This window comes from Pseudomyrmex gracilis, unplaced genomic scaffold (assembly GCF_002006095.1).
Source record: "Pseudomyrmex gracilis isolate BER0280 unplaced genomic scaffold, ASM200609v1 scaffold_125, whole genome shotgun sequence".
NCBI lineage: Eukaryota > Metazoa > Arthropoda > Insecta > Hymenoptera > Formicidae > Pseudomyrmex > Pseudomyrmex gracilis.
Window position 1 is genome coordinate 449,933 of NW_018020709.1, and position 14,681 is coordinate 464,613.

A 14,681-nucleotide genomic window follows, 5' to 3' on the forward strand; every position below is an offset into this window, starting at 1 on the left:
TATATATATATATACATGCACGCTTATTCCTGCACAACAACCTCGGAATGGCTCGTATTGGCCTATGTTAATCTTAGATGGCTCATATTAGCCTCTTCATTCTTAGTTTCAAAAAATATACGTACGTAAGATTTAATTTGTAATTCCTCGGAGCCTATTTCACACCAAAGCGAATATTTAACGTTCGCGTCACAATTATATATAATAATAATAATAATTATTATTATTATTATTATTATTATTATATTATATTCTCTTATACTGCAGTAAAATACTATAATTTCCTGCCAGCTAATATTCGTGCTATTGACTCTCAATCAAGCTTTCCGTGTAGCAATGGCGTCTTATAATCTTCAATCATTTATAACTTGTCGCACTTATTATTGTTTACTTAAAGTTATCATTTGCTATCTATTCTCTTATTATTTATTTGTTCACCGGTAGAGCTTAGAATCAGCATCATGCTGCAAGCACCGTTTGAGTTTCTCATTATTTTATAAATAAATTTCTTGTACATGCTTCTATCATTGTTATTTATAGCTCAATAAAGTTATTATTATTATTATTATTATTATTATTATTATATACCTCCTATGTCACATTTGTTGGAGCAGAAAAATAATTCCGCGGATTTTCTAACGTGATCTGATCGAATTCGTCTCGCGACCTTTTTTTTTTTTCCGCGTCGTTTCGATCATTGATAATAAACTATTGCCGCGGTAATGTCGATGCAATACACACGTCAAGATCGTGCAGCGCTATTGATCGCGGAAGATGCCAATCTTTCGGCCTCGAATTGTTGCGTGTGTGTGTGTGTGTGTATCGCGGACGATATTTTATTCGAAATGTAGGACGGATTTATTATTATTCCATAATTTTCCGCGAAAATAAAAAAAAAAACATTCATTTCGCGCGCAATTTTTACGTAAAAAAATATTTCACGACGTTGTCGCTAATTTCTATCGCGCTTCTTCTTCCCGTGTCGTCAAATAGGTAGAGGAAATATTTGGGCGTACGGGGTTTAAGCGGGGAGGGGGAGGGGAATATACACCACACTTTTGACCTCGAGATCGAATTCGCTTCGTTCGAAATAGACGATTTGTCGGAAACTCATTGATGTCGTAGAATGGAGGTCGCAGGTTGTATCCAATCGCGCGAAGAGAGACGCGCGCACCTGAATGCCGGCCACTCCGCACAATAAATACAGTACAACACGCGCGCGCTACCGTCCGTCATGCGGTAGCAAGATGGAAAAATGGGGTGATTTCGAAAAGCGTGATTCAGAAATGGAAGAAGAGAACACACAGGTAAGTAAGGGAACGACACGACGACGGTCACGAAGCGACGACACGTAGCGAGTTTCCGGTTTATTCAAACCGGTCTCCTCGGTCGTCACAATCGCGCGGCTTCGACTTTTCATAAAAAGTCAAAAATGCGGAAGAGATTGAACTTCTTCTCCGACTTCTTTTCCGAGACTCTTCTCTTCTCTTCGTGACCGTGAGGAAAAAATTTATCGTCACCGAATTATTGATCGAAAGTGTGTTACCGGAAAAAAAAAACAAACTACATATTTTTCCCGGCGGTCAAAACTGCGCGCTGACGCTCGTCATCCGCGATTCTTCGAGCGACGTCAAAAATTTTTATTGTCGTGTAAAATCAGTTGTTGAGATAAGCATATCGCGTATTATATTGCAACTACAAATATTTTTTTTATTTTTATCTATACACGCGCGCGCGCGCGCGCGCGTCAATCAATCGAAATCGCTGAATCGACGCTGGTTCTCCAAAACAAAACTATTGTTTTGTTGGGGGGGGGGCACATCGCGTCTAACCTGGTTAGAATCATATTCGGCACGAGAAGAAGACTCGAGAGATGTTTGTCGTTTTTCCATAATTTCCACTCTCTTTCCCTTTCTCTCTCTCTCTCTCTCTCCGGCAGCTTGTTCTCTTCTCTCCGTCGGAAATTGAAGGCAGGAAAAAAAATGGAGAAGTCTCGAGCTCTTCGGGCAATCGAGCGTCATTTGCCAGGCTCCCACGACTGTTTGGCGATAGCTGTGCCAACTTGTTTCGAGCACGCAACCTAATTTGTCTGTGTCTCATTGTTTTACCACCCCCTTTTAGAAGTTTGCCTCGCAAGCGCATAGACATTACTCACTGGTTTACTCGTCGTCACACCGTGTAGAATCCGGTTGAAGAAATCGTTCTCCAATGATCGAGGCGATGATACGAGTCGTTTTGTTTTGTTTTTTTTCAATTCGATAGATTACGCGAGGAAAAAAATTATATTACAAAATTTCGTCCCCAACATGTAGAAAACATGGGTTTAACAAGATGTGCGACATCGCGTTTGACAAATCGTGTAATATTTTATATTTACACTCGAAGTGTGTAGTTGTGGAATCAACGCATCTCTTCTCTCATTCCTTCGCTCTATCTTTCTGTTTACATTCGAATTAAATTATATTATCGCAAATAAAATTCATACACACACACACACACACACAATATTCGCGCGCGCTTTTTTTTTTTTTTCGAAGATCATGAGAACGAGCGAAAAAAGAACGTGATGACGGCAGTTCTCGAGCGCTTAGGTTTTTTTTTTTTTTTTTTTTTTCCCCAAAGTGATTAACATATTAATGCGGTACGCAGTCGGCGGTAAAAAGATGCGATCCCCTTTGTACTTGGTTTGCCGAAGCTGTTACTTGAAATAAATCGCTTAAAAGTCGTTCTCGGTAAAAAGTCGGCGAAATTCGACGACGCGAGGGATAGTCGAAAGTTAAAGAATGCGGGTTTTACGTTCATTCATAAAGTCAGCACAAAAGGGGCAAACGGGGCCCCGCAAGAAAGTAGAATGAACGTAGTGTACGGCCGAATATATAAACGATGGTCAAACGATCAGGGTGGCCCCCGGGGGGAAAGAGAAGAGGGGAGACACTCTTAGCTCATTCGAGAGGCTCGTTGAGAGAAGAGGGAGTCTCTCTCTCTCTCTCTCCCTCTCTCTCTCTCTCTCTCCCTCTCTCTCTTTATCTCGTTCTTCCAAGTGGGGCCCACGTTCGATCAGCACGTCAAAACGTGACATAGGCTCCACGCAGGTTCACACAGGGGTGATCTTGAAAAATTCTTTAAGCCACCGCTTTAAGAATCGCTTAAGAACTGTTTAAGACGTTATTTCGAGCACATATAATACAATCCCAGGCACTTTTCTTATGGATATTTTCTCTGGGTTGGAGATTTTTCTCCGCCATTCTTTTATTATGGATATTTTCCTCGTTGTAGGGAAAAAACACATGTTAAATCCTTTTTTGGGTGTGTGTGTGTGTGTGTGTGTGTGTGTGTGTGCAACGTGAAGAAGAAATTTATTTTTACAAAAAAAAAGTTACTCAACGAAGGTCTATCCTTGAACAGATTTCAAAAATGATCTGTAAATCTCAAATAAACTGGATCTAACGTGTAAAACCCACACGCGACTTTAAAATCGAACATCTTCGCGAAAAATCAATAATTTTCAATTTTGTTTTTTTTTTTTAATCAAAATTTTGAACAATTCCGATAAGAAAACAATTCGAAAGAGTCTCTGGTAGTTTCAAAAATATAAGCGTTTAAAAAAAAAAACCTAATTTTTACCAGAAACGCCGATCCAAGTTTTGATTGGGTCTGGGAGACCCATGTCTGTCCTTGTGGGGGATTTAAGAACGAATGACAACAATTAAAAACGGGAGAATAAAAGGAGAGAGTGCGCGTGTGCGATATACGTGTTAAATTAAATAATCGTCTACTCGCGACGAACCTAACTCCCGGTTTCAAAACTCGACTCGGCACTCATCGCGATCTCGCAGGTGCAACGAACTGTGAAGGAAAGTAGCTGAGGAATCGCATTCGCAAGCGAATACGATTAATCCGAAATTTATGATGGAAACCAACAGGTGTCGGCACACACCCTTCTCCCAGTGTGTCCCGGTGTGTAACAAGGCGTACCACTCTACGCCGAAGGATCGCCTTAACCGATATGCGTGACTGCCTCTTAAACGTTTTTGCTTCCGGTTTCCGGTGCTATCTGCCCGATCAGATATGTTAATCGTTCGCGCGAACACACACACGGGAGAGGGATTCATTCGCTATGCTGTAATCTCATTTTTTTGGGATTAATCAGTTTCGTTGTTTTCGCGAGAATTAATCGATGCGATAACAAATCGTGTGTGTGTGCGCGTGTGTTTATCCGTTACGCAAACCGCGATATCGCGGTTTTCACAAATAAAATAAAATCAGAAAAATCAAATCGCGCTTCTATCGTCGATAATTTTTCGACACTGTTTTTTTTTTTTTTTTTTTTCGCCGAAATGAAGATTTCCTTTACCTGTAATCCTCCTCGTTGCTAACGTAATCCGGCGGTATCAGATGCCAGGAGGCGTCGTAACAGTCGTCGTAACTCATTGCCATTTTTTTTCTCACTTTCTTTCTGCCGATTCCGGGACGGCCTCTATAGTCCCGGCAAAAAGAAAAGTTGAGAAACCGTCGTCGGCGGCGATTTCGCGATTCTTATATTTGTGTCAAAAAAACGCACCGCGTCCGGACGGACACATCAGAGGGAAATCAACCGAAGACGAATTCCTTCACGATCTCAGCGTCATTTGTAACTTCCTTCTCGAAAGGTCCGTGTGATTTCACATGCTCTCATTTCTCGAATACCTAACTCGCGCTTTCTTCTACGCGCTAAAACACCACTTCCTGTCCCTTGGATGTTTGCGGCGCAAACTCTCGCCCGATAAATTTTGAATCAATTAAAAAAATTCACAATATCATTCGCTAATTCGAAGCAACGATAGAACAGCACGCGCGCAGCTTATTATTATTATTATTATTATAGTTCGAATACAACACGGTGAATCTTGTGTTTGAACTTTTCAATTAATATTTATCCGATTGGTGTCATACGTTACATATTATTTTTTTTGACGATTATTATTGGTTGAAGAAAAACTAGAAACGCGAAACATATACGCGATTTCCGTGTGATTGCTTGCGTTTTACTAAGAATTGTATCGTAAATCGATCACCTATATATTGTAGATGATCGAACAAAAATGGCTCCCTCTCTCTCTCAGATAGGAGCTCGGGTAACGTTATCTCTGATAAAACTCTACATAGATTAGGTTGACTACTGAAAGCCGGCAGTAACATCGGCCCAAATTATTGATTCTTTTGATAAAAAAAAAAAAAAGTCCAACACTCTCAATTTAATCGTTCATCTATATTTTTTATATCAAAAGTTTTTCAACAATATTTTTCCTTCAACTTTTAAATATTACGAATTTAATTAGCAATATTTAATTAGTAATAATTTTAATTATACCGAAGCTTTTTTTAGACTTTTCTTTTAGATTTTTTTTTTGAAATTTAATTAAAAATTGTCTATTTAAGCGCCTCTCTCTCTCTCTCTCTCTCTGTACACGTATGAGAAGTAATCTTGTTAAAGAGTATCACAAGTATCACACCTCTGTGTAAACATTTACCTATACAAATATGAACATAGCACAGAGATGTATAACTTGAAACACACACGCCTCTCGAAAATGCACGTGCCATCTAGACGTGCTATAACTTCTCTTTGAGTTATGATCGGCATGAAAAAGAACAAAATTACAGATTGCCGTATCTCTATCACGTGTAAAAACGATTTCAAGATAACGCGGACGCGTCGATGATGATTTGCCATTCTGGGATTTTCTATTAGAAACGCGCAGCGCAATTACAGCAAACACACGGGATTCTTTTTTTTAAATTATCATTATTATCGATGTTATTTTGCAATTACGTTATTATTTTGTTGTTCAGATTGCGCGAGCAATGTTGAGTGTATATTATTTGGTAATTAATTCGATATAAATGAATTGGATACACAACTTAGCACAAAGTGTAAATTTAATTATTAATTATTTATATTAATGTAAGAGATAAAATAATTTTCCGTTTTAAGCATTTTAATTTTTTCAATAAAATAAATAATAACTTAAACATACTTTATTAAAAAAGAATTAAATAAATTGTTTCGAGTCTATCACGTTGAACATCACAAAAAAAATCAAAGAAAGTCGTAAAATTAAAAGATTATTAATTCAAATCTTAATTAAAATTTCGCGATCACTTTCAAATTAGTGTATATATATAAAATTGTTATATGAAACTTAAATTGTATCGAAAAATGTTGTAGACCCATAAGAATTCCCAACGGCAGACAACTATAAAAAAAAAAAAGATAATTGGTTAATTGTTGCTGCTACTCGACTCTCGGAGTCCATTGTACCTCACAATTTGTTAATGACAAGAGACCCTCGAGGTGAAGTATCCGCGGCTTAACCGACAAGTGCTACCGAACAGAATCTGCCACGAGCGCGCGCGCGCGCTTGATAAAGTACAACACACACAGCGCGTTTCCTTCACTATCTATATATTTATTTATGCAACAGAATTCACGCGCAGATAAGCCCCTCCCCCCCCCGATCTTCGTGCGTCGGGATTTGCAATTGTTGCACAAATGCAATTATCTCCGTGGGAAAAAAAAAAAAAAACTATCGCATCGTTCAAGAAAAATCACATTCAAATATTGCAAAATTTTTATTCGATCGACGTTCAATGACAAAAATATTTTGCGCGAGTGGTTTGAAATATGTTGTTTATTACGCGAGATAACGCGATTTAAATAAACGCGATCCGAGCATATTGCGTAAGTTTCTCCGTGAAATTTCCAGGACACCGTGTCACCGTCGCGTTTTATCTGTCCATCCGACAAATCTATGACATATGGGTCTAATCTTCGCTTTATCGCGGCGAGAAGCGATAAGGGCGATTTGTTGCGCGTCGCAGAAAAATTGAACGCTCTCTCGCGATATCTGCAATAAATTTTTGCAGAAAGGTGGGGTGAGAAGAAATTGCGAACGCGCATCGTAATCACGTTGATCGCCGTGCGCGAGAGATTGATATAAATTTTGAGCGACGCAAAAATTTGTGCTACGACGAGATAGATAAGAGATCGGAACGAGCTATCAATTATATGTTATGCCCGCGTTTTATTGATCTAGATTACTTTGTCGTTTCTCGGTTTATCACTGAATGTGAACGAATATTTTAACAACTCGTCTCACGAATACGTAATAACTCTTGCAACGACCAAGTCAAATCGTTGCGAGAAAACGGGAAAAAAACTGACAATGAGAGCAAATATATTTTTATTACCTTAATATTAATAACGAGAAGAAAAGAAGCGTGTTATATAAAACACAATCTTAATAACACTATTAAACGCACTCGCTTAAAAAACATTTATAATTAATTAGGACCATAGCGCGCGGTATCGATAATTTTATTTCGCACACATTTTGTATAGTGTTAAAAAAGATGCGTGGAAAAAATAACAGAATGAATGAGTCTGTAAAAAAAAAATAAAAAAAAAAAATAAAACTTACCGCATCAATGGAGTAGTTTTTTTCGGTAGCTTCAATATATTCTTTTATCTATATTTTCGCTTTTTATCTATTTACCTACGTGATTATTACTGATACTAAAAATTAAGAATGTTAGGAAAAAATTAAAGCGCGTTAGGGTTAGATTACTTTTGCACATTGACTTAACAAAGTAAATAAAAAATATAGAGTATTTAATTGACTTCTAGAAAAAAATATATATACGCATAATTGACCCTAAGGCCAAAAGTTGAAACTGTATTACATTTTTAACCCTCCGGAGTTACACTGAGTAAAATTTACCGAATCGAAACTAACATTTGTGTGTATCTTCGGAGAAGGGAGAGGGGGGGGTCTGGTTAGTGGCTCGAAAAATACGTCTCAAAAGCTTGTTTTAACGCTCAGTAATAAGCGTTAGAAAATCGCTTCGGTAAAATTCACCCAGTGTAACTCCAATGCTATGTGGCATAAATAAGTGTAACTCCGGAGGGTTAAGAGGACGACAATTTAATTCTGACGTGTAAGAATGTCGTTAATTTGTGTATAAAAACTTTTTCAAAAATTGCACTTTTACACATTTTATTTTAGTATATAAGGAGATAAAAGTAAAGATCGACAAACGCAATACAAATTTATGTATTACGAATTTTAAAAGTGAATTTTTTATACTACACGACTTAAACCTAACATGCGATAGTCGCTGTCGCGGGCGATTACGTAAATAAATGAGTATCCGCAAAAAAATCAGTTCATCGCGGTGTTTCGAAGATAATAATGCGCAGACTTTGCAAGACGTACGTTCGCGTTTGCCGCGTCTTTTAAACATTTTGCCGTAAAATAACAAAAACTACACATATATGCGTTTTACGTAATCGTCGAGACAGACGCGATGTTTCGTCTAAAAAATTGACAATAATATTTGCGTAAAACTTTGAACACACATAGATGCATTTAGTCATTTTGCGCGTGTTCGCAAAAGTTCCATCCAAGTCGAGAGATTAAAAGAACTTATCGTTGCTAAATCCGGATCTCGTTACGATCACACTTAATTCGAGAATCTCGCGCGCAATTAAGTTGTACTTCGACACACTCGTGTCGAATTAATCTTTTGTCATCGAGAATATATATATATATATTCTCGTTGATCACATTTTGACGATGAGTACTGGCTCTTAAATGCAACGCGCGCCAGTGTCTCGGAGGAAGCGTGTTTATATTTCTTCCTTCCTTCTTTTGCGCGCCATCGCATTTTACATTTTACACAAATCATAATTGTATCATAATAAACATTGTTATGAAAATAGGCAATTGTTCGAACAAATATAACAACAGTGACGATGACAGAGTATACGCTGAATTATGCTTTCGACGAAACGTATTAGATAACATTAACATTAAAATTCGATCGTGTGTATAATACGTGTACATATATATGTATATATATATGTAGTACGTGTATATAAACATTTTCTTACTTAAGAATCCTAATATTTTAATTTGTTTTTACTTTTAACGCGTTTAGCGACGGGTGGATTTGTTTCTCGTCTTCTACTTTGAGGTTTTTAATTACGTGTCCCGAAAGTGCGGTGTGGCGCTCGGGGCGTGTGTAAAATAATAACAATATCAGATATTCGATGCTTTCGCGGTGTGTAGTATTAACATACATAAAGATGTTTTTTTCGGGTTTGAAACCGCGTTAGTGTCATTTTTACACCGACGTTTCGTGAACGTTACAGCTCACTTCATCAGGGTTTAAAGAGTTAAAAAGTTAAAAGTATCAGGCTGCTCTTTTTTTAAACCCTGACGAAGTGAGCTGTAACGTTCACGAAAAACGTTCGGTATAAAAATGACACTAACGCGGTTCAAACCCGAAAAAACATCTTTGTACGTTAATAACAATATCAATTAATAAATCTCACTTATACAAATCACATATTTGTAAAACTAATCATATTTGTAAAGTTAATAAACAATCAATCAAAAACGAAAGTGTGACAATTCCACAAAAAATACAGAACAGAGTGACAATTTCATCATTTTTTTTATATCTGGAGCTGGATTATCTCACACGGAACAATACAATGTCACGCTGTAATATAATAAAACAGCGAAAACATGAAACGCGTTACGAACAGAAAGTCTAGCACGCGGTACGTATGTGATACCCCCAAACGGCGCGTTTACGTGTTAATTTAATAAAGCGATAATAATTGTTGAGAATAGCGCGATAGCTCGAAACGGTTTTTAAAACCTCAGATTTTATTCGAATTTATATCGATAAGCCTATCTGTATCGGTATATATATATATATCTCAGCAGTTACGATGCGGACAACGATATCTTGTCTTCCAAATAACGCTTAATTCTTTAACAATTGCGTAACCGTTGATTACGATACGCGATGTAATATTATACTAACGGGCACGCACATACGCCTTTATCTTTTTTTTTTCTTTTTCGTTTTTAAGAAGATCAAGAGTTATCGAACTTGTTCGGTCGTTCGCTTTGTTTCCAAATATATATATTCAAGATTTCAATTTTTCTTCTCTACCTTTCTCTCTCATTTTCTCTCACTCGCTCGATCACTCTTTGTCTTTTCTCTCTCGATATTGTTTTTCTGTTTTTTTGTGAATTGACTTTTTTCTTTTACGATTACCGTGACCCGAACGTTTACCTTTATGCCGTTTGCTCACATTTCCACTGCGCTTCTTTACCACGGCGCTGTTATCGATCTCGTCAGATGATTTCGACTCTGCCGAAAGATAGAGAACGACACGTAATTTAATCTGTCAAAACGACAAAAAAAAGAAGATAGCCAACGCATGCAAATTGCGTAAATCCGTAATTATGTTACCGGGAATCTTTGATGACGATTGCGAGATAGACCAGTTTATTTCGGCGTTAATAAACTTGCTTGTTTCCAGATTATCTCTGGTGAATGACTCTGAACAAGTAAATAATGTCAATGTTATTATAGTTCATTCGCTTACAAAGCGATGCGGTATATGTACGCAACGTGGTACAAGCTGGTTCGATTGAGAGAGATTTGTAGCAAAGCGCGTTTGTTTGTTAAAAAAAATTCGAACACAAGAGGAATAATCGTAAAAATATATATGATATGGAATACTTATAAAAAAATGTATGATATAAAATTTGTTAAATGAAATGAAACGTCAAAGTCGTCTTTTGCAAATATCGCCACGCGTATGTACCAATTCAAAATATTATATATGTATAATATATATGTACTATATGTACATGTATATATACGTACATATTATACATGTATAATATTTGTACATATATGTATATATATATACAGATATTATATGTACATGTGTATATATATACATATATAAAACTTGTTATACATATATAAAGTTTTGATTCGAAATTATTAATATTGTTTAGTTAGTTTGGAACGAGTTGTGAAATTTATTAATTTATCTAAAGAGATGTTCGATTATATATATTCCGAAACGTACAGCAGTAAACATATGTGAATATTGGCAACAGCTTTGGCTTTGTGAAAATGAGACGGTATTGGAAAAAGAATTTATAAATATACATAATTAATATGCGTACATTGATGCATTCACTCGCAAACAATTTATTTCGCTTCAATCAATGTGTTATAGCGTTATGTAGTTAGATTTTCTTTAACTATGCGTTTTAATTGAATTGCCCAAGACTGTCGAGATCAGATCAATGTGTGTGATCGAGATCAATCAATGTGTTATAGCGTTATGTAGTTAGATTTTCTTTAACTATGCGTTTTAATTGAATTGCCCAAGACTGTCGAGATCAGATTTTGTTAAGTAAGCGCAACAAATTTTCAATAAGGTATTAAACAAAAAAAAAAAAACCTGATTCTAAAGAGAGTTAGTTGGCGCCACAAAGTGTCCACCAAATTCCGAGCAGATTAGTGTCTTAACTTAAAGCGAATACATGTGCACGTACAAAATGAATGTTAAGCAAAAAAAAGCCAGTACTCTACCGCATATTGATAAATGTCATAAGGTAAGACTTCTGATTACATAATGCCGCAACTGTAAGAGATCACTTACTCTCGTCAATTAACGGTGACGTCAAGTGATCCTTTGGCTCGCTATCCGAATTAATCGGAGAGTAGAAAGTAACATCGTCTTCTTGATTCGATTTTTCCGGCGAATGGAAAAGCTGGCGCTCTGCCTCTGACTTGTCATGCCAATTCTCAGACAATTTCTAAATTAGTCAGCAGTATCTAAATTAGTTTACAATTTCGTATTGAACGTATTTACGCGTATTTTCGCAAAAAAAGAATGTCACCGAATTGAGTGTCATTTCTAAATCAAATGGAAAATACAGAGTAACGAGAACGATTAACAAATCTGAATGCTATATATATGACATATGGAAAGGCATTAAAAAAGATACATTTTCTTAATACAGTAGCTCTCTTCTCAAAAATGTAAAGTTTGGAGCGAACAAGAGATGAAACATGAGAGATGGAAACTCCAGGTTGCTTTTGAAAATTAGGTCGTAAATTTTCGGGAACAAGAAATAAAGAGAGAAAGATTTGACAAAAGAATAAAGTCAGTTATAAAACTGTCAACTTTTATGGCTTATTTATCTATCTTTAGTGGTGGGAATAGGAGACGAACATGTAGAAGAGGAATTTTTAAAAGATGAGCTACTATATTTTATAAGTATAATTAATATTTGGATATTCTTGTATATTTTTATCATACCCAATCAAGTTTATCTTCATCTGAAGCCTCTGTGTTCAGAGCTTGTTCGACGATATGTTCGAATACCTGTTCGCTGACTTTGATAGCATCTTCGGTATCTTGCTTCTCTTCAGAAGCATGTTTGGAAGAACACTCGAGATCTTGTTCGTGAACCTTTTCGAAAGTTTGCTCGGTTACTTGCTCGAACACAGTCTGTTCGGAATTTTTCTCGGAATTATCTTTGGAATCTTGTTCGGAAGTACGTGCGGAACAGTCGTCATTTGGATTGAAAAGTTCTATCAAATCTATAGTTTTCGTATCTTCCATGTCTTCCATGTCTTCCGTATCATCCGTATCTTCCGTATCTTTATCGCTATTGTCACCAGCAAGGTTGATGTAGCGCGACGGTGGAATAAGTCCAGTCCTTTTGAAAGGTTTGTATACTAATCCATCGATACACGAAAATTTTTCAGATTCAGATTCAGATTCAGATTCAAAGTCAGAACTAGATACTTTACGAATAGTTCCAAAACAGTTCAACATCTTGCTGTACTTGCGGTTTCTTTTCTGTATTTTTATATAGTAAGGAAAGAACTGAGAATAATAATTATGTTTGGGATCTTCGCTCTTAAGATTTTTGTCTTCTTCGCACTCTTCTGACGTACTCGAGTCCTAAAAAGATAACACGAATCATATATCCGAATCAATCTCCTGTGTCGCGTAAAAACATACTACACGTGTGATGAGGAGAAAAAAAAATATAAAGCAAACATATTATATCGAAAGATAGACGAGAGGAAAGTTGATCTTTTAACGAGAAAGATGTGTGATCGTGTTTTCCAAAAATTTGCAAAAATTAATAAATTTTTCGTGAATATAAAAACCATACTATTGTGGCACTCTCGTTCACACTTTTTGTATAATACCTGTTCATCTGTATTTTTAGGATCCGAGACCGTTTTGTTTGACTCTTCAATCGACTTCGCGGAGTTGGTGGGAATGGCGGCCTCGTCAACTACAGACTTCGAATCCAAGGAATCCGAGTCTGAAGAATCCGAATCCAAGGATTCCGAGTCTGAAGAATCCGAATCCGACGAATCTGGCTTTTCCGGCAGTGTTTTGACTATTGGCTTAAAAAAAAAAAAGTGTTTCATAATCTTAATCACATTTTTCTATTTCGTTCTTTCGTAGAATTCTATCTTTCGCGTATCTTCGCGTATTTAAACATAACTTCTGTGTCACATTATTTTCTCAAGACATAGATTAAACAAACACACACACAAACCAAAGACACGTAAATCCAAAAAACCGTTTTATTTTACATAGAAAATATAAGAAGCATTCACAAACATTCCTATAGTTATCAGTAACATACAGATACAACATCGAAGATATGTGTCTTACTTCATTAAAGTGGTCGTAGAAAAAAAAAAGTATGCGGTATTTGTTGTTCAGGTAGTAAAACCTTTTCCCCAAAAATTTTATCTCATGCACGCATCAACGAAGTCAGTTTACGGGGATGCATTCTACTTACTTTAAAATCGAAGACGCTACCAACATGAATTTTAGTAGGCGGTGGTGATGCGGAAAGTTTGGAATCCAGACAAGACAAACTCGACAAAGTCAGACGGATTGATCTGATCAGAGACTGCTTGACCTCGTTCATAGGCAATCTTTTGTCCTACACCCACCACCGAGACTGTTATCGTGCTAATTTTATTATTTTTTCGAAGGAACACACCGTTGCATTCGCTACACGTCACTCACGGATCTCAGAAAAGAGCTTACCTCTTTACTCGACTCCTCTATTTTGTTCGCACTCTTTCTCGCGTACCTTGTTATGTACTGACGATTGTAGCGTATGAAGTTTACCTACCGGAAAATTAGATTTTTGCCAGATGATGTGAGAAATTATAATAAGTAAACGCGACATTTTTATTGTTACGTGTTATATTGCAAACCTCAAACGAACACGTACTATTTGGAGCTCTGTGACTCGAGGATAGCCGAACATGATTAAATAGCAGTTCAGTATCATTTTGAACGAACGTATGAATATTAAACTCGGAAAGAAAAAGATCCAAGGTAACGGTCTGACAAGAGTGAAATATTCCTTTCCTTCCAAAAGCGGTCTGTTATATGCTAAAAATGCAATCAATTTCAAAAAGATAAATTGTCAAACAATCAGACAGAACTACACTGCGTTGAGAGACAATAAAAAAACTTTTATGGGTATCGTACGTGTATCGATCATGTGATCGGGCAAACTCCATTCTGTGCACTTCTGCGCGACCCACAGAGTTCTATCTATTGCTCTCAGTATCTTGTAGCCAATTGAAGTTTGCGTGAACCACACAAACACATTCTTGATTTTAGACATTTTTTCAACGTCTTTTTTCTCGTGCATTTCCTAACATTCAAAAATAAATCAACTATATGGATCTTGTCCAATAGAATTTTTCATCAAAGTATTCAAGTACAGAACACACATCACACACACACATGCATTTATTAT

The 14,681-nt window shown here is 36.6% G+C and overlaps 2 protein-coding genes across 3 annotated transcripts in view; both read right to left on the reverse strand.

Annotated features, from left to right (window-relative positions):
• LOC109856606 (thyroid transcription factor 1-like) overlaps positions 1-5,003 on the reverse strand; it is a 16,043-nt gene extending 11,040 nt beyond the window's left edge. Inside the window, exons 1-2 of the mRNA XM_020432065.1 lie at positions 4,562-5,003; positions 4,355-4,477 (exon numbers count right to left, since the gene is read on the reverse strand). Of these exons, the coding sequence (XP_020287654.1) occupies positions 4,355-4,437 (83 nt within the window). The 5' untranslated portion in view covers positions 4,438-4,477; positions 4,562-5,003. The remainder of the gene's footprint in view (positions 1-4,354; positions 4,478-4,561) is intronic.
• A 4,214-nt stretch (positions 5,004-9,217) lies between these two features.
• On the reverse strand, positions 9,218-14,631 carry LOC109856605 (dentin sialophosphoprotein-like). Of its 2 annotated transcripts, XM_020432062.1 has the most exons (9): positions 14,408-14,631; positions 14,145-14,308; positions 13,955-14,038; positions 13,701-13,847; positions 13,093-13,296; positions 12,188-12,838; positions 11,525-11,681; positions 10,312-10,401; positions 9,218-10,209 (listed from the first exon to the last, which is right to left on the reverse strand). In XM_020432062.1, the coding sequence occupies exons 1-9, from the start codon at positions 14,571-14,573 to the stop codon at positions 10,040-10,042; spliced, it is 1,833 nt and encodes a 610-aa protein (XP_020287651.1). In that variant the 5' UTR covers positions 14,574-14,631; the 3' UTR covers positions 9,218-10,039. The 2 variants fall into 2 exon arrangements, with proteins under 2 accessions (XP_020287651.1, XP_020287652.1); XM_020432063.1 differs by lacking the exon at positions 13,701-13,847.
• Between the last annotated feature and the right edge of the window lie 50 nt (positions 14,632-14,681).